Source organism: Oryza brachyantha, chromosome 2 (assembly GCF_000231095.2).
Source record: "Oryza brachyantha chromosome 2, ObraRS2, whole genome shotgun sequence".
Lineage (NCBI taxonomy): Eukaryota > Viridiplantae > Streptophyta > Magnoliopsida > Poales > Poaceae > Oryza > Oryza brachyantha.
The window spans coordinates 25,392,261-25,412,077 of record NC_023164.2 but is presented as its reverse complement, the minus strand read 5'-3'; the positions used below and the strand labels follow the sequence as shown (position 1 = coordinate 25,412,077).

The following is a 19,817-nucleotide window of genomic DNA, read 5'->3' as shown; positions in this document are numbered from 1 at the left end:
GCAATCCAAATAGGCCCTGACCCTGAGTATATATGACTGCTAGGTGGCGTTGGGTGAAGTCGTGCGAACATGGATTGCACATGTGGCGACATGGGCGGATCTAGCATGGGAGAAATGGAGACTCGAGCCCCTATTACCCAAATCCAAGGGAGCCCATACTTAAACCATCTAAAAATTAAATTTATGGTAAAGATCAATGAAAAATAGGGCTGAAGCTATATCTAGCTTGTTCACATCCCTCTATCATCATTAGCTAGATACACAATCTATATTTTATACCTATATATCTAGCTTCTTAATATTACCTCTCGAACTCATTGATATTAACAAATAATCAAATCTAAAAAGATAGCTAAATATAAAATCAAGTTAGGTTGAATATTCCATAAAGAAAAAAAAAGATAGGTAACACATTTCATGAAAAAAATATTTTTATTTGTGTTAGACTATATTATAATATATGTTCTTTTACCCACATCAAAGTTTGAGGATTCGGTATTATAAGACTTTTTGCCTATACCTAGATTCATATATTGATTAATTTATATATGTTTAAATTCACTAACATTCATATGAATCTAAGCAATACAAGCCTTACATTATAAAACAAATGTTGTATTAGCTAAATACATTTTTAAATATAATAATATAAATTTAAAACAACCTATAGAAATTGTTCGTAAAGAAAACTTCGGAACAAATGTGCAGAAAAATGAGGGAGTTTTTTGAAGCTGAGGAAGCAAACAGACTGGGCCTAAAGGCCCAACTTTACGAGTCCCTGATCTCAGGACTATTGTGTGGAGCTGGCCCACTCGATTAGCACCATCAAGCAATGGCGCAGCCGCGCAAGTGCCAAGCCCATCTTAGGCCCCAATCAACAGGGAAGGATCCAACAGATAGTAGGTCCTACTGTACAGGAGTACTCCCTTCATATTTTTATGTCACCGTTAACTTTTAGAATTACGTTTGACCACTCGTCTTATTCAAAATTTATATCCAAATATGCAAAATTATAATGCATACTTAAAGTTCCTATAATAATAAATTATATTATAACAAATTAATTAATAATTATATAATTTTTTTAAACTAGACAAATAGTCAAACATAGATCTAAGTCAACGGCATCATATAAAAAATATAAATATGGAAGGAGTATCGCTAGTTTGTGTCAGTTAATCTTATTCAGCATTCCACTTAAAACTTCGTTCGAAGGAAAAAGGTACTGGAATACTACAAGAAATAGATGAGAGAAAATGATAGGAAGACACGAGGTGCTGAGAAACATGACAAACGCTTACAAGTTCCAAACTGACTCCATAAGTATGTAACAAGTGGTGCATACATTCGACATCAAAACTACGGAGAACCTCCAGGGGGTTCTCAGGGAACAGCAGTTCAACTTGCAAACTCAACATGAATACGGCTCCTTTCAAGACATTTTTATGCAGAAGTAAAATCTAAGAGATACGCAACATCCTCCACACTTCGAGATTATCTGCATTGGATGAGATAGTGTTAGTAAATGATCAAACAAATGGCAACAGCTAGTTGACTTACACTTCACAATCAGGGCGACATATACAATCACACATTAGTTACGTACTGGGAAGCCGGACTGATAGTTCAATGAAACAAGTAGATACTCTGTTGGCAAACCAAATATTTTGGTTCTTTATATTATATCCGTTTCATATTATAAGATGTTTCGGATTCATATGGTTCTTATAATATGGAATGGAGGAGTACTAATTAGGATAGAAAGTAGCAATCAAGTAAAGCTAACTTTAATGTGCAACGGTAGTGACAAGCTCACAAACATGCCTAGAAATTTTACTTAGCAAGTAGCTGTTACAAAAATTGCTCAGAGAGCCACTCATCTGTGTACAGAAGGATTATACTATTCAGTGATACTGCTTAGATGAATCAATAACAGTAGTATCAGTTTCAGTATCCATATAAAGTCCCGGTGGCATAATAAAGCCTCTCCAAGCAGCTGTTATGTTATTGACTTATCGCTAGAACAGACTATTCAACTATCAAGCTATTCATTTTGGCAATGAATTTCAAAGAAACCAGGAAAGCATTTCCTATAGAAAGGGAAGTAGCTACAGGTAGTTCTTTCTCATAAGAGTGCTGGACCACACACTTCAATTTAGTAAAGCGCCCTTCTGAACTATACAAATAAATGGAAGCGCGGTTTAAGATAATATGAAATAAAGTGAATTGAGCAGGTTTGGTTGCAAATTGTATATCCACCAGCTCGATTAATTAGTAGCACATAAAATTGCCAGATGCCAGATGTTTCAAAGGATACCCGAAAACCAAATGACTAATCCTTGGTCAGGGTGCAGGCACATTTGACATGCTGCAAGAACATAAATTTGTGCACAGAATGTACAGTTGCAGTAGTGTTACATTCTCACCTAACTAGCAGACATGATGAAAAAAACTCCCAAGTTTCGACAGTGTTCATGTGATAACATGTTCACGCATGCACAGATACGCACTTACAATCCTACCATTATAGAGAAAGCACCATAGCATGTCATAAACAAGCTGCTCGCTATATAATATCAATCCATACAGTATAGGATCAATGTTTGATAGTGAATTGAGCGATCAACAGGCCAACAGCTCAACACAACAACAGAGTCGTTCATAATAATTGCACAAGCCTAGCAACACACTTTTAATTAAGGAATGGGCATTCTTCAACTGATGTTTAGAGAAATAAGGAGCATAATTTAGCACGCAAACAGCCAACTAATCAATATGCAATCGGCACAAACCTTTAGATGCTGCTCGGGTACATGAAGACTCTGACCTTGCGCCCCTGCAACAAAGCAGCAAAAATTAGCACATGACACAAGCCCACAACCAATCACTGCATAGAACGGAGACACGAGGACGGCGGGAAGTACCATGGAGGCCGGCGGCAGGTTGGACTTGAACTTGGCGCGGACGACGCCAGAGTTGCCGTGGGGGCGGGTGACCTTCCCCCAGATGCAGCGGTACTGCGTGCCGCTGCTCTTCGTCTTGGCCTTGTAGACGTACGCCATCCTCTTCCCGCAGTACCACGCCACCTCTTCCTTGGTGTTCACCCCCTCGATCTGCACCAGCGACGTGTTCTCGTACTGGTTCGACTTCGACCTGCGCGCGCGCGGTTGCCACGGCTCAAATCGGATCACGGAATGGAAGAAGCGCAAGCCCCCGCTCACCCGGTGGCCGGAGAGAGACGGAGAGCTCGCCTCGCCTCACCTCTTGTATCCGAGGATGGTGCCGCGGACGTACAGCCGCACGCGCTGCCCGGTGCGGCCCTTCACCATCTCGCCGTCGTCGCCGCTTCCGCCGCCGGAGAGAGACTGGGAGCTCGGACGTGGGGTGCTTCGGACTCGGAGTCGGAGGCGGGAGAAGAAACCCTAGCCGGCGGCGCTGGTAGCGCTTATGTATCCGTGTGTAGAAGAGCTGTACGGCCAGGATCTTCGAGTGCAGATTTTTCGACGGCTGTGATAGATTTACAGAGGTTTGTGCGATAGGTTATTGGTGGGCCTTAGGCCCATTGTTTTGTGAAGGAATTTGTTATTACGAATGGGCCTTAGGCCCATCAGTCCTAATGGAAGGAGCCCATCCCAGTGCCTTGTATCTCTATAATACGAAAGCTGGACGTTTTCTCGCACAACCATTGGGCCACGTGGCACCGCCCGTCGCCCGGGGAATGGAGCCTGCCTCGCTCTGGCTTCTCCTGACAAATACATATATAATACATATTACTTGAATGGCACAGCCTGATGCTTAGCCCAATGGCTTGATTGCCTTGTACTTAAAAGTGAGGTTCCGGATTCAAAGCTCTGAATCGCATATATAAAATTTGATTATTTCTTACATTTTGTCCCAGCGAAAAAAATCAATTTTTTCTAGCACGTCCATAATTAGCGTATGTGCCTAATTAATTGTAAAAAATCTATATTTTTTAGTCCCAAATTTATAGTTCTGTTTCTCAAAACAAATCATTTTATTGTGATTTTAGGGTAGATTATTTTGGTTGTTGTACAAAATTAATGAGCAAAGATATTTCTAAATATAAATATTTTATTTATATATAAAATTTATGAATACAAATATTTCTTAAAAAATCAAATCATGTTTAATATTTTTTCTAGCGCGTCCATAATTAGCGTGTGTGCCTAATTAATTGTTAAAATCAATATTTTAGTCCCAAATTTATAGTTCTATTTCTTAAAATAGATCATTTTATTCTGATTGTAGGGTAGATTGTTTTGATTGCTGTATAAAATTAATGAGCGAAGATATTAATTGTTTTGATTGCTATATAAAATTAACTGAAAGTGCATTTAGGCCCCTAATTTGTTTTGGTGATTAATGACAATCAAATAACGAGGACTAATGACGTGTGTGAGAATGTGAAGGTATAAATAGTCCTCATGAAAAAGTTGTTGTTGTGCCGCCCATGTGAAAAAAGAAATAAAGTCGGTATATTCGTGTTGGCGTGTGTATTTACTTTGAATTTGAGTCAACTAGGAATGACGTACTATAAAGAGGGGTGTGCAAATGAAATTTAGGAATGAATCCGGTGCTCGGAAATATTTTTGAAGTGCATCTTTAGCTATCTTTTTGAAGTTGTGTTGGAATTTACGAAAGTTTCGAAGGTACTATCGGAACTTCTGAAGAAATCAGAATCGGTTCTGTATGTTTAGCGGAAGTTCCGGAGAAGACCTTCGGAAGTTCCGAAGGAGCCAGAATCGGTTCTGTATGTTTGGCGGAAGTTCCGAGGAAAACCAACGGAAGTTCCAAAGGAGCTAAAATCGGTTCTGTATGTTTGGCGGAAGTTCCGAGGGAGACCATCGAAAGTTCCGAAGGAGCCAAAATCGGTTCGGTATGTTTGGCGGAACTTCCGAAGGAGCCAAAATCGGTTCTGTAAGATTCACGGAAGTTCTGAAGGTCTTGACCGGAATTTCCGTTGACTTGACTTTTCGCAGTTGACTTTGAATTTTCAAATTGTTGGGGCTGCTATTTTGAACTGACCGGAAGTTTCGAAGAAGGCTTCGGAAGTTCCGAAGAGAGCATCTTTTGCCCCTAATGGGCAAAAATTGAGAGGGGGGTATAAATACCCCCCAACCCCTCAAGCTAAGGTTGTTGTTTCACTTGTTCATCTCTATGCCATTGGCTTGCATTTATTGAGATTCACTTTGAGCTTTGCTTTCTCACTTCCTCCTCTCCACAGATCTAAGTGATTTGGATTTTATGTCTGTGAGAGTTGGTTGGTTTGAGTTGTTTTGAGTGCTTGGTGTTGACTTCATGAGAAATTTCGTGAGCACTAAATTCATCCCAAGTTCTCTTTGCTAGCTTGTTACTCTTGGTGGTTGAGGACACCTAGATGGCTAGGCGTCGTTCCTCGAGCCACCGAAGCTCTTGTGGTGCACCGGGAAAAGGTTTGTGAAGGTTGGATCTCACCTCCTCCGAAAGGGAAGAGATACCTCGAGTGAGGGGGAGTGCACGAGTGCAACCCCGAGGAAAGGGTTGTGGAACCCGACTCCAGTTTGAGCTCCTCAACGGAGAGTACCATCCCCTCAAGGATTAGAACTTCGGTAAAAAGTCTCCGTCTACACCTGTGGTGAAATCTCTCTAATTTGTGATTTAAGCTTTGCTTTTGGTTGTCGTGCGTACTCTAGTTGCTGTTTGTGCAAAGCTTGAAGGTGGTTCACTTATTTGAGGTTTGGTTGGCTAGATCTACTCCTTTCTCGTTCTAGATCTGGTGTTGTCGGAAGTTTCGAAGATCAACGGAACTTCTGAAGGCCGGAAGTTCTGAAGCCACTGACCGGAACTTCTGAAAGTCTCAGCTTCCGCTTTTTAGGTTTAATTTTTAAATCGCCTATTCACCCCCTCTAAGTCTTGATATACTCTTTCATTAACGAGCAAAGATATTTCTACGTATAAATATTTTATTATTATGTATAAAGTTTATGAAAGAAATATTTTCTTAAAAAAATTAAGGTGGTGTTTCATCTGAATAGGATATGAAATTCACGTCTAAATCGGATTCAATCCATTGTTCTAAAATTGCATGGGAAAAGAAAATAGAGAAAAAGAAAGAAAGAGAAAAAGAATGAGAAAGGTAAAAAAAATGAAAAATTAAAAGATTCTTATTAATATTTAAAATTAAATATTTTCATCGGATAAAATATTAAAGATTAAGGATCCATATAACTTGGTTTAAAATAACATACAAGGTTTTAGTGTGCCACCGTCTTTTTTCGTTGTCGAAAGACCGACCATCTTATTTAATGTGTTTATGTATCGAGCATAATTTAATATTCTCAATTATAAGCTTTCTGATACGACACATGCTTCTTAAATCAATTGTATGTTGACCATAGTTTACTATTCTCAACTCGACGTGTAATTTATTTTTAAAACTTATTTGAATTTACACAATTAAAACTAAGTAAAACGCATGAGCTATTTTTAAGTGTATATATATAACTTAATGTAGATATCCACTATTTTGAGATTATTTTGTGTCTATCTATAGAGTGAAACACAAATGTATTGTATAGCAAAGTGATACTTAAATAATGCCGTCTCCTTCTACAATATAAAACTAAAAACTCATCAAACTATCTAAGTAATATGCACATGCCAAAAAAAAGAGAATAAACTTCATTTAGGGGCCTAGCCTCTAAGTGTCACACATTATCATCGATATTGAAATACACTAATCTTCCTTAATTTATGCTTAAATCAATTGAACATGTATTTCATGTCATCGAGGTCGCCTAGCCTCGACAAAATACTCTAGCTCTGCCCCAACTTCGTTATCGTACTTGATCCAACATGTTAAGAAAAAATTAAGGATATTTCATATGGATATAGATATGGTAAAATAAACTAGAAAAATTAGACTGGCCCAAACAATGTTTTTTTCTTCATTTAATATAATTCATAACAACATTAAACATGTATTTACGGTTATAATTTCTAAAATGATTATTTCATATAAAATTATGGCGCGGCCGCGCGACATTTCTAGTATTAACCGGAATTCGCACTCCACCTTAAGAAAATGGTATTGGCTCAGTGAGTCAGCGATGAACAGCTCTAGCTAGTCTGCTAGTGTAACAGTGTAAGTGTAGCAGTTGACTAGCTAATTGGTCCATGATGCATCATGGACCTAGTTTTACTTTTACCTATATTTTGTAACAGTGTAGCACATAGGTTACTTGGACAGGTGGATGGACCAATACCCTACCTAGTAATCTCTATCTAAAATAACTCGATTTTTATTCGTCCTCGCATATACCCGTATAAGGTTATAAAAATTAGAATTTACTTTATTTTTTCAAACTCCAGTACATTTGTCTTGTAATTTTACAAACCCCAACTATTTTTCTTCTATTTTTATCAAATTCCAATACAATACTTCTTAGAAATAAAGTCTACGTGGGACAAACAATACAAGTTAAAAATAAAGTCTATATTATTGTCTTACATCTAATCGTTAGTTGTAATGGTTTACCAGCAATAAAAGCATAATTTGTGAGTGGAGCTTTTATATATGTCTCAGTGATTTAAAAATCACATAATAAAACAAATTATGATGACAAAGCTCTAAAAATAACTCCAAACTAATTTTCAAAATTTATATTTTGGCAATTTATAAACTAAAATTCAAATGAGGGGTGGTAGTGTGCTATCGTTTGCATCAACCAACGATCTAGCCATACACACCGTGGTATTAGGAAATAAACATGCTTCGAACCGTACATTTGTCCCGTAATAAGTGTATTTTATTAATTTAAATTTGTTCCATAGAAAATGTACATGTAAAATACTAATTGTTCCACCTATCACCTTACATTTGAATATATATCCATTTTACCTTAGCTGTCACTCATTTCATACCATCTTATTATTTAATACTACATCTGTTTCATAATTTAAGATGTTTGATTTTTTTCAATATCTGACTATTTGTTTTATTTAAAAATTTAATACAAATATAAAAAATAACAAGTTGTGCTTAAAATTTTTTTATAACAAAGTAAGTCACAAACAAAATAATCAATATTTCCATAATTTTTTTGAATAAGACAAAGGGTCAAACGCACAAGCAAAAAAAAAGTCAAATATCTTACATTATAGTATTTATTTTTTTTCTTGCAACTAATTTAGCTATACAATGTCAGTACTGCACTTATATGGGGATGGAGTGGTAGAAAATAAAAATAGCATCAGATATGCATGGTCTATATAGAAGACATATTGCAATTTGTTAGTCTTCCGCCCCAAAACAAATTAATCTTTCAGTTTTTAGTTACATTGTTTAACTTTTCATCTTATTAAAAAAATTTACGATTAATAATTTTATTTTTATTAGATGATAAAATATAAATAGTACTTTATGAGTGACTATTTCTTAAAAAATTTCTTAAAAGATGTATGGTCAAATGCTCGACAAAAATCGAAAAGTTGATTTTTTTTGGTATGGAGAGAGTAGCCATTAAATCAAAAGGATAAAACTCTAGGACCTCCTAGTCGTTGATTACCTGTCAAGCTAGCCTAGGAACCAAGCTCGCGTAAGTGCATTTCTGCTTGACTATGCCGCGGAAATAATCTTGCATAATTACAACCTCACACGGAGGCTAATCAAGTAAATAATCGGTTTATGCTGCATCTAGATCGCGTGCGATCGAGCCAGCCACGATCCGGACAAAAAAAAGGAAAGCCTCTGCATCTCCGCCGTGTTTTTATAGGTAGAGGTTTTGACGCCTAGTATTTTAACTTCTACTTATGTTTATAAGTCAGTTTAAATTGGTGGCCTTAAGTTTAATTTTAAATTTAAAGTTAATTTAGGGATTTGTTATAGTGTATTTTTTTAAGCCATACCTATATCATTAAGAACATGTTGGCAAACCGCAAAATCAGTGTTACTTCACCTCATTTCTCCATGCGTTCGTGAGTTCTCATCTCCTCTGCCATCTCAAAGGACTAAAAAGTCTAGAATAGTTAGATAAAATACACCAAACTAAAGACCAAGATTGGCCAATGCTGGTCAACTATTGATCGGTCGTGGTAACTTTCACATCTTAGATCTCATTAATTCACTTCCGATCTACGCTATCTTCGAGGCAGGGGAGTTAATGCAGGCAATTAGAAGCAGTTGACGACCTGTAGATCACTAAATCATCGATATACATGTATAGATTAGAATCATGTGGAAATAAAATAAAACAAGACGGCTTTGGTACATTCATGCATACGGACTTAGAGCATCCGGACCAACAACTTTCTAAATCGCAATAGAAGTTATATTTAGGAAAGTATTCTAAACTCTTAACGGACATATTAGTCTGATGAATGCTATCTAAATAATTATAATATATCTTTTAAAAAAATTAAAGTTAGATTAATACTAAATATATAACTTCACGAGCATGCAAGTTTAAATATGACTTTATTTTTTTACGGATTGTAAAAGTCATATTTAAACATTCATATTTATGTAGTGATATATCTCGTAATAATTTATCTTCGTAATTTTTTTTAATTTTTTAATGACTATTTAAATAGTACTCCTGTAATATAATAGATGAGTGGATGTTCTCTCGAGAGTTTAAAATTCACTCCTGTTACAACTGTGTTCACCGGGATCATTTCTAAAGTAAACAATCAAAATTTTAGTTTATTCACACGATTAAACAAGTGCCAATTGTGCATCTAGTTTTTGGCAACAAGTTGGCAAGTTCATCAGATCAATGTGAAGTCTACTTAAGGTCTCAAGAAGCGAGTGTATCTTTAGGTTGACACATGCACAAGCAACGTACTTAGCGTTAAGCTAGCGCAAGGTTAGGATGGCGGCGAGCATCGGTGCCTGGCTCGTCCCCGTCGTCGTCCTCGCGATCTTCTACTTGGTCCTCTTCCCCAACGACCTGAGCCAGCTCCAGTCGGCGCTTGCCCCATGCTCCGACGGGTCGCCGGTGGCGACGGCGGCGAGCGAGCTGACGAAGACGGCGGCAGCGGCGGAGGACGTCGACTTCCGCGTGTTCTTCGGCGTGGTGACCCGCGCCGACTTCTACGAGCGGCGCGCGCTGCTGCGCATGGCCTACGCGCTCCAGCCGCGGCCGCGGCGCGCCGTGATCGACGTCCGGTTCGTGATGTGCCGCCTGGACAAGGAGGAGGACGCGGTGCTGGTGGCGCTGGAGATCATCACCCACGGCGACATCCTGGTGCTCAACTGCACGGAGAACATGAACGACGGCAAGACGTACGAGTACTTCTCGTCGCTGCCGCGCCTCTTCGCCGGCGAGCCGTACGACTACGCCGGCAAGATCGACGACGATACGTACTACCGGCTGGAGGCGCTTGCCGACACGCTGCGCGGCAAGGCGCGGCGCGACATGTGGCACGGGTTCCTGAACCCGTGCCACGTCAGCCCGGAGCGGCAGTACATGTCCGGCATGGGGTACATCGTGTCGTGGGACGTGGCGGAGTGGATCGCGGCGTCGCCGGAGCTGAGGGAGGACCACGAGGGCCACGAGGACAAGGCGTTCGGGCGGTGGCTGCGCCGGGGCGGCAGGGGCAAGAACGTCTACGGCGAGGAGCCGCGGATGTACGACTACCTGGACCGGGAGATGTACGCCGACGTCAACTGCTTCCGCCACGAGCTCGTGCCGGACACGGTGGCGGTGCACAAGCTCAAGGACCGCCTCAAGTGGGCCCGCACGCTCAGGTTCTTCAACGCCACCGACGCCCTCAAGCCTTCCAAGATGTACCACGTAGACCTCACACCTAAAATCTAATATATGTTTCATATTTTCAGGGTCGGCTAGAATTATAGAATTATATAGATATTGTAAGTACTCTAGTTTAATTAGTTCATGGCTTCGTACAGCCAATGACCGATCTAGCCAACGATATTAAGGGTGTTAATAATTAGATAGAATTTTAGCCCCCTTATTATTTTAGAAGGATCTCCGTGGGACTCTAATAGCTTAAACGGGGATAACGGGGGCTCGGCCCCGCCACCCCCTTGCCAGATCTGCTCCTGCGTGCAGCTGCAAGCAGTTCTCCATCTGCATTCCTTGCTTGAAAAAAAAAGTAGATGTACAATGTTCATGCAGTGTAAGGATCATCGAGGAATGTAGGGTTACTGTTCAGGCTCGCAGTAGCTGATTACATTAAAGAACATGAAATGCTGTATGTTTAATTAGCATGCTGTTGCACTTGCATGTGTTGAGGTTATGCTTTCACTTTCATATCGACTTTGGATCGAAGCGAATTCTTATTAGTATGCCAATTTGATCTAGCGCAGTGAAAATTATTTCACATGGTCCCTCGGCGCACTCCATCCGATGATCCGATCCATGTATTGGATCAAGAAATACTAGAAAGGATGTCATGCTGTCATCTTTGACTTGCCGTCGATTAATGCTCGACTCGCCTAACTGCCCTGGCAATCTCGCATCAGGCATCTATAAATTAGTAATATAGCTGCGGCTTTTCTCATATTTTTTCTTAAATTTTCCGTGCACGTTTTTTCAAAATACTAAATAATATATTTTTTAAAAAATCTATATACAAATCATCGTCATGTTTAGAGAGATTTTTAACTTTTTAATGATTAATTTTATTAGTTATACCGTTAAATAGCTACGTCAAAAATTAGATAATTTTTTTCACCTCTCATTCACAAGAGGATGCAGGCTATTCGTATAGAAAATAGACGTCATGACCCCGAATTTTGGGCCTGTTCAGATGGCTAACATGGGCTAGCATTTCAAACTTGAGCATTAGGGTATGTCCTTGCCAAATAGTATATTGAACGCACAAAGCCATGTCTGGGCTGCTACCTTTTTTCGTCCTAATGGTATTGCCACATGTTGAAAGTTTATGCAGAGCTCTACACAACACTAATCAATTTCGTTAAACCGATTGTCCACAACACTAATCAATGTATAATCTCTTGACTGACTTATATACGTGTTAACAAAACTAATCAATTTCGTTAAACCGATTGTCCACGGTTTCCAGAACCAATCAGTTTTTTTAAGCTGGTGTGTGTACATTGACCGAAAGCCATCGATTCGATTTATTGCTTTTCAGTTTGGGTTTTTTTTTTGGGGGGTGGCATTTTCATCTAAAAATGCAAACAACATATTTGTAAAAGAATATATATATTATGAAAAACAAATTATATACGTATTCTTAACAATCTAAAAGTCAAAGACCGAAAAAAAAACTTTGATGATACCCTAAAATTAACTCCAAATTTAAGGTTAAAAATTTAAAATTTGGCTTATAAGCAAACAGAAGCAAAAAATGTTGGGTGCCGACTTTTTATTTTTGGCAAACCAGCGGAGTGGTTTTCACTTTGCAAACGAAAAGGTAAAACATTCCTTTCTATTATAAGACTTTTTAAATTTATCTATATTTATCTATATATCAATACATATTATATATATATATATGTGTGTGTCTACATATATAAATATATCTATAGAGAATGCCATAAAGTCTTTAATATGGAACTGAGGGAATATGTTTTAAAGACAATGTACAGAGTTTAGGCGCATAGGCCGTAGAGTTTGGAGTCTATACTAACTTTTTATAGATGTTTTCTATAATGGGTCCGTTAATGTATTAAAATTATAAATCGGTTTGGCATCTCTTTTTAGTCTTCCCAAAATATAGGCAAGCTAGGCCATGGCATAGGGCCTGTGAATCTGGAACGAAAAGCCCATTGTATACTCAGTTTTCTCGTAAGGGAAAAGTCCATCAAAGGTCCCTGAATTTAGAGCTGAGTTTGTTTTTTGTCCTTTAACAGAATACCAGAAATGTGTATCCCTAAACTTACGGAATCCGTTCAAAAAAGATCCCGGTATTGACTCATTTTTCAACTGGTTTTGCTGATGTGGCGTTTGGTGGGTCCCACGTGTCAGGTTATTTTATTTTTGCTAAACTTTTTTTCTTCTCTCTCCTCTTCTTCGTCTCTTCTTTGTTTCTCTCCCGTCCTGGGGCGGACAGCGGCGGGGCAGAAGGGCTGGGCGCGCGGTCGGCGGGGGCTGGGCGAACAGCGGTGGGAGCGTGGTGCGGAACGCGTCGACGTCCGGGACCAGCCGCAGAATCTCGTCGACAATGCGGACGCCATTGAGACTGTGCACGGTGGCGAGGTCGAGGCCACGGAGCCCCGACCGGTTGCTCATGTCCAGGTCACCGGGCACCACGGGGAGGTCGACGCTGGCGTAGAGGAGATCCACCTGCACGCCGTGGAACCTCATCTTGATGACGGGAACATGTGCGCTGGGCACGGGCTGGAGCTCGGTGACCCCCACCGTCTCCACCGGCGCCGGCCAGCACGTCGAAGAAAAGTCACGGTCTGTTACATATGATCCATGATCGAGTCAGTATCGTTACTAACTGTGTCGTAGTTTGTTAGCGTGTTAGTCTGTGCCCGATACATGCCGCGTCCATGCAAGGCACGTTCTCCCTTCCCTTTTCTTTCGCGTCGTAGGTGTTATGCGCGGCTGTACGTACGTGGGATGGCAGTATGGCACGATTCGTAGTGGCGTGCGTGCTGCGCATGTAGGCAGAATCGCTGCCATGATTAGCTTAGTAGTTTCTTTATATAGCAATCGAAGAACACCAGAAAAGCTGCCACATATTTTTTGCAGCACTAAACACTCGAGTTCATCGTGTTCTGAGTGCGTTCCCGAGAGCTCGTCGGTGTTTTGACTTCCGGCGAACTCCGACACGGTCGACGTACGATGGCCCGACGACGAGCGCGTCGATGTCGGAGCCGCAGCCGTGGACGCCGAGGCGGTAGGAGCTGAAGGGAAGCACCAGGGCGGTGGCCTGGTCGACCATGCCATCAGGGTACCCACGTTGCCGCGTGAGGCGCTTCACCCAGCGGTAGACGATGCCCCGGAGGTCGCGCAACACCTCCTCGCGAACCGCCGTCGCCCCAGCCGGAGGTTCTCCAGCCGCGCCGTGCTCTCCAGGTCGGCCGCCGTCCGCGCGCAGCTCGCCGGCACCCCAGCTCGTCGGCTGTCGTCGTCGCCCGCCATCCGCGGCCCACCGCCGCCCCAGCTCGCCGATCATCGCCGCCGCTGTCGCCCGCCATCCGCGCTCGCCGCTGCCCACAGGAGAGCAGAGAGCTAGATGCACCAGAGAGAGGAAGAAAAGAGAGAGGAGAGGAAGGGAGAAGAAGAGGAGAAACGATAAAATAGGAAAAAAATTGACATGTGGGACCTCTGGACTCCACGTCAGCAAAAACCGGTCAAAAAAATGAGTCAATACTGCTGAGGGACCTTTTCTGAACGGATTCTGTAAGTTTAGAGATATACATTTCTGGTAATTGGGTTAAAGGACCAATAACAAACTTGGCTCTAAGTTCAGGGTCCTCTGTTAGAATATTTCCTTCTTATAATGCAAGTAGTCGTTGGGCTAAAAGTGCAGAAGAGCGGACTGGGCATCCGCCCATTTATAGATCCCACTCTGCCGGATAACAATATAATATTATGAGAAAAACTAAAAAATCAACCGATAAACGTCTAGGTCTAAGAAATATCATTGACGATGGTGAGTTCTAAGAAATATCATAGGGTTTTATCTATTTCTGCTGCTAAATATACTGTTCATCTATAATATTTAACGAGAAACTGTTGACGGAACTCTAACGACGATAATATTTCTTAAATAAATTCGTTTATACGATGTTATTTTGTAGAACTCACACTCGTCGATGACATTCTTAGAATTAAGTCTTTTTTAATAGCATTTGTTATATTTTCTCTAATATTATTAGTATTTTGAAACTATATATTTTGGTCATACAGAAAGATGTCATGTATGTAACATATATCATGTTGCTAGTATTTTTTCTTTCATTATTCATGCGAAATTTTGTTGGTGGCTTCTGCTCTACTGGTGCATCTATAGGCGAATCCAGATGAAACAACAAACATTCACATGCATAGATGGCACCTTGCTCCTACATTGAGTCGGAGCAAGAATATATTATGGAGTTGCAAATTTGCAATTGACATATGAGTTAAGAGAAAGAGGCTGGCATTTGGGTCATCTCCACGTAGACAAGCGGGGCGATGGTTTGGCTAATTAAGAGAAAAAAGTCAAATGGTATATTTGTAAATAAAAAGTATTTTATGAATAAACATTTTCTTAGCGAACTAAAAACCAAAGCTGAAAAATAAACTACAATAAAAAAATCTACTCTAAATTTAAATTTCAAATTTCAAATGTTGAGCTATAGGTATAAACAAAATTTGCAAATATTGGGTTGCACGAATAAATTTTGGGCTATACCATTAAATCTAATTGGTTCTGAAATTATTTAAATGATTTAAATTATGGGAACCAATATATAAATCCTTATATCATGATATAAAATTTAAATAATAAAAATACTTATATTTTGCAATAATGGGAGTAATTGTACCAAAGCTTCCTCTTAAGAAAAAAGAGTAACAGGAAAGATCGAAGCTTCTTCAGCTTTTCATTTTAAAAAGTAAATAAAAACTGAAGCTAACGTTCAAACAAATAAATCAGCGGCCGTCTCCGTCCTCAGCCTCTCCTCTCTTCCGATCCACGCAAAATGGACTGACTTCCGAAAAGGCCCCAGAAGTATGCGTACGATCAAAACAGTTGACCAACGAGACATTTCCTTCGGAGGAGTAAGATGATACAGCCTGCCTGTCTGCCTGCATATGCATGGCGGTCATTGTTAGCCTCGATATGCATGTATTTACTGGATCCGGATTTAATGATATTGTCCCATGATATTTTTTATGACATGTAGGACCTGTATATGTCTGGACCTACATATCAGTGACATAATGTCACCAAGAATATCACGGTGTAATGTCATAGAATCCCATTCCGCATTTCCTGCAATTTTCTTGCTCAAAACTGAAAACCATAATTTTTCTTGCCCGTGCAAATCCGATTCGTATAGCTTAATTAATCTTTTTTCTCTTACATTTTGTGTATGAATCAAGGTTTGTCTACAACTTAATTTGGCAGTCTCCTCTTTGCCCTCTTGGTAATAAGAAAATGGACATGGACATTGTTGCTTGGCTGACCTACAGCTAGATGATCTTCGAACACACTGCCTACTTAAACAGTATAATTTACAGCTCGTGCAGTAAAGAGCTTAGCATGGTAGCATCACAGGAGAATTAGCCATAATTTGGAAGATTGATTGGGTGATCATGAAGGCCATGAAGAAGTCGTTTTCTCTCGTGTTCTTCCTACCCTTCTTTCTCCTCGCCGTCATCTACTTTGTTATCTTCCCAAACGAGTTCAGGATCCAGTCGTCGCTCGCGACGTGCGACGGCGGCGGCACGGCGGCGGCGGTGGCGGCGGCCGACGCGGTGGCGAAGGCGGCGCCGGACATCCGCGTGCTCCTCGGCGTGCTGACGCGCGCCGACAAGTACGAGCGGCGGGCGCTCGTCCGCCTGGCGTACGCGCTCCAGCCGGCGCCCGTCCGCGCCGTCGTCCACGTCCGGTTCGTCGTGTGCAACCTCACCAAGGAGGAGGACGCGGCGCTGGTGGGGCTGGAGGCCGCCGCCTACGGCGACATCATCGTGCTCAACTGCACGGAGAACATGGACAACGGCAAGACGTACACCTACTTCTCGGCCGTCCCGCGCCTCTTCGCCGGCGACCCCTACGACTACGTCGGCAAGGCCGACGACGACACGTACTACCGGCTGGGCGCGCTCGCCGACGCTCTCCGGGACAAGCCCCGCCGCGACGCGTACTACGGGTTCCTGACGCCGTGCCACAACCGGCCGGAGGTGCAGTACATGTCCGGCATGGGGTACGTGGTGTCGTGGGACGTGGCGGCGTGGGTGTCGGCGACGACGGAGCTCCAGAACGACCTGGTCGGGCCGGAGGACAAGCTGTTCGGCCGGTGGCTCCGGTGGGGCGGCCGCGGCAGGAACGTGTTCGGCGCGGAGCCGCGAATGTACGACTACCTCGACGGCGAGATGCGGCAGGGGCCGACGTGCTTCCGCCACCTGCTCCAGCCTGACACGGTGGCCGTGCACAAGCTCAAGGACAACCTCAAGTGGGCGCGCACGCTCAGGTTCTTCAACGCCACCGATGGCCACGCTTCGCCTCTGTACAATGTGGACCACTGAGCGTCTGAGACCTGTGATTCTTTTTCAGAAAAATTTTCGTTCTGTTAGGCAGCATATTTTCGATGTCAATTTCCAACATGTTCAGAAATACAAAACAGATCTCTTTAATTACTCTGTTTTGTGTGGGCGACTCAAAGATACATACAAAATTTGAGTTGAGTCACTTCAAGCTGAAGTTGGTGATGATGGTTGGCTCCAACCTCGACAAGTGGTTCTAGTTCTTCGATGACAAGCTAGCCTCGTTGCACCCCCATCGTTTTCCTATGATTATAAACAAAAAATTATTTTTTCAATCATAAATTTAGAGTTGATTTTAGGGTTTTTTTATCGATGTTTCTTTTTTACATTATGAAAGTGTTATTTACAAATTATTTTTTACCTATAAATATATTGTTTGGTTTTTTCATTAAAAAACAAACAATCACCGGTCCGATTATTCTTCTACCAGGACTCTAAACTTATGGTGATCAGGTACAGGGGGCTATGCGAATGGTGTCCTTTGTTGTGGTCGGAAAGATTAGTCGTTATTGTCAGGTAGAGGGCAAAGTCCTTCGGTCGAATGAAGGACTTTAGTCCCAAGTAATTTCCTTCCTGACTGAAGCCCTGCATGGCCTGTCGGGCCCGGGGTTTCAATAGGCCTAAAAGCACACCATGATATATTCATATAGCTTTAGAGTTTTTTTTATGAGCAATCTCATTATTATATATATAAAAAGTAAGAGGAAAAGAAGTCTCCACGTTATCTCTCACGGGCTAGAAATTCTGAGATTAATCGAAAAAAAAATAAGAAAGACAAAATCTATTTTCCAATAAGGACAAATCATCAATCGGACAAAATCTATTTCTATTAGTGTTATCGTCCATACGTACGTGTGTCTAAGGCGCGCTTAACATTTAAAAAACATATCCGTGGCCCAATGGAGTTGCGGCCCTTGGAGAGTCACGCGAGATCTTGATTTCGATTCTTACGGTAGTCTGATTTTGATTTCCTTTTCCAAGCCGTTTTTTCTTTTTTTTTTCAAGCGCCCGCCAACTTATTCATAAAATAAATTACATACAAAACAATATTAGTAAATTAATATTTGTTTATTATTTAACTTCTTTAGATATAATTGGGTTTGCTGTCACCTAAATAAATTCTCGGAATAAATCATTATTATTATGATTTTAGAGTAGGTTAAACTAATTAATCTACTGACCCACCAACCTGGTGCAAAAAAAATGGAGTCATTAAAGTGGAATGTAATTTATCTTAATTTTTTCAAATTCAAGTAGAAATATAATTAATATAAAAATTGAATGTCAATGGTGCTATGGTTACGTTTCTATTTTTTAAAAAGAAGAAACCAAACGGATGTTTTGCATGAAAATATGTTCTAGGACAAATGATGGGACCTACCCACTCTAGCTTTTAATAGATTTTTAATCGATAATGTCATTGGTTGGTTTGGTGCATCGGTTTATTTGGTATAGAAAGTACAAAGTTAGAGCCAGAATTACATAAAATCTCTACTCTATTATAAGAGATGAGGAGGTCATGTCTAATTATATGCAATTAAATTACCTACGTGGCTAAATTTGTGTTAGTAATTATTAAAATTGCCTGACTAAAGAAATCTATTATATATTATACATATAAAGTAATAGTAAAATGAGCCTCCATATTGTCACTCGTAGGCTAGAAATTATGAAATTAATCAAAGAAAAATAAGAGAAAAAAGCAACATGCCGCCTTCTTTAACAAAGCAGCATTAGCTAGCATGTCTTCTATCTCAACGGAAAAACAAGGTAAGACGGTATTTATGTAAGAAAAAAATAAAATAAGATTAATTGGATAAAAGAAAAAAAACATCAGACATATCAGATTCGTATTTGGACTTTTTTTTTGAGAAATTGGATATCATTAGAGACAAAGATAAGAGACCATATATAGATATAATTTATAACAATGATAGCCGTGCAATCTATGCGGGCCACCACGCTAGTTTTACGGTACTTGAGTAGATACTGAGAGTAGATACTGAGATGTACCAAAATTTTAGTGTAAAAATTGATACCTCCTAGTACCTAGGTTACAAGAGGCAACAAAATTTTACACTGAAATTTTGATACCTTAGCTTCTCAAAATACTGTAAAATTACTTTTTTTTTATCATGTGTGTTTCATTTCGGTTCATGTGATCACGTGCATGGGCCTGATGTAGTAATATCCATTATCTGAAAATGGATCACCACATCGTCACACTCTCTTAATCGACACGGTGAAAGTCGCGCGGCCGCGACGTGATGGTTGAGGCCGAAGGAGAGGACAGCTTTTGGTATTTAGATGCAAGTTTTAGATTAACTTAGTTGAAAATTTTGTGTTTGTGGATGAAAGTTTCATATTTGAATTGGTCTTTAGTTTTGTGATTTTGATACGAAAGTTTCAGACCTTTCAATTGGAAGTTCACGATTTGAGATGATAGTTATATATTTTTGAATTAGTGATTCTGATATGAAAATTTGTAGCACGTGTTGAAAATCTTAAAACACTTGGAGCATTTAGTTTGAATCGCAATCGACTTCTCGATGCGTGCGGGAGGCTAGCGCTTTTGCTACTAGCCGACGTGATGCCGAATCGGCATAAGCGTGTCACGAG

General features: G+C 40.6%; 3 protein-coding genes across 3 annotated transcripts; 2 read left to right on the top strand and 1 right to left on the bottom strand.

Moving 5' to 3' along the window:
• Positions 1 to 1,247: 1,247 nt before the first annotated feature.
• Positions 1,248 to 3,428, bottom strand: LOC102716013 (60S ribosomal protein L35a-1-like). The gene is made up of 4 exons (XM_006647960.2): positions 3,262 to 3,428; positions 2,925 to 3,153; positions 2,793 to 2,836; positions 1,248 to 1,498 (listed from the first exon to the last, which is right to left on the bottom strand). Exons 1-3 carry the CDS (start codon positions 3,327 to 3,329, stop codon positions 2,795 to 2,797), a joined length of 339 nt encoding a protein of 112 aa, XP_006648023.1. The 5' UTR covers positions 3,330 to 3,428; the 3' UTR covers positions 1,248 to 1,498; positions 2,793 to 2,794.
• A 6,444-nt stretch (positions 3,429 to 9,872) lies between these two features.
• On the top strand, positions 9,873 to 10,820 carry LOC102701147 (beta-1,3-galactosyltransferase 6-like). Its single transcript, XM_006649045.2, has one exon. The coding sequence runs from the start codon at positions 9,873 to 9,875 to the stop codon at positions 10,818 to 10,820; it is 948 nt and encodes a 315-aa protein (XP_006649108.2).
• A 5,427-nt stretch (positions 10,821 to 16,247) lies between these two features.
• Positions 16,248 to 17,180, top strand: LOC102700871 (beta-1,3-galactosyltransferase pvg3-like). The gene has a single exon (XM_040521519.1). The coding sequence runs from the start codon at positions 16,248 to 16,250 to the stop codon at positions 17,178 to 17,180; it is 933 nt and encodes a 310-aa protein (XP_040377453.1).
• The last annotated feature ends 2,637 nt before the right edge of the window (positions 17,181 to 19,817 follow it).

Excerpts from the sequence above, each read along its gene's own strand:
- LOC102700871 (XM_040521519.1), top strand. The coding sequence starts at position 16,248 with ATGAAGGCCATGAAGAAGTCGTTTTCTCTCGTGTTCTTCCTACCCTTC.
- LOC102701147 (XM_006649045.2), top strand. The coding sequence starts at position 9,873 with ATGGCGGCGAGCATCGGTGCCTGGCTCGTCCCCGTCGTCGTCCTCGCG.
- LOC102716013 (XM_006647960.2), bottom strand. The coding sequence starts at position 3,329 with ATGGTGAAGGGCCGCACCGGGCAGCGCGTGCGGCTGTACGTCCGCGGC. Across the intron at positions 3,154-3,261 it reads ACCATCCTCGGATACAAGAG|GTCGAAGTCGAACCAGTACG; the intron begins GTGAGGCGAGGC and ends GCGCGCGCGCAG. Across the intron at positions 2,837-2,924 it reads ACCTGCCGCCGGCCTCCATG|GGGCGCAAGGTCAGAGTCTT; the intron begins GTACTTCCCGCC and ends GCTTTGTTGCAG.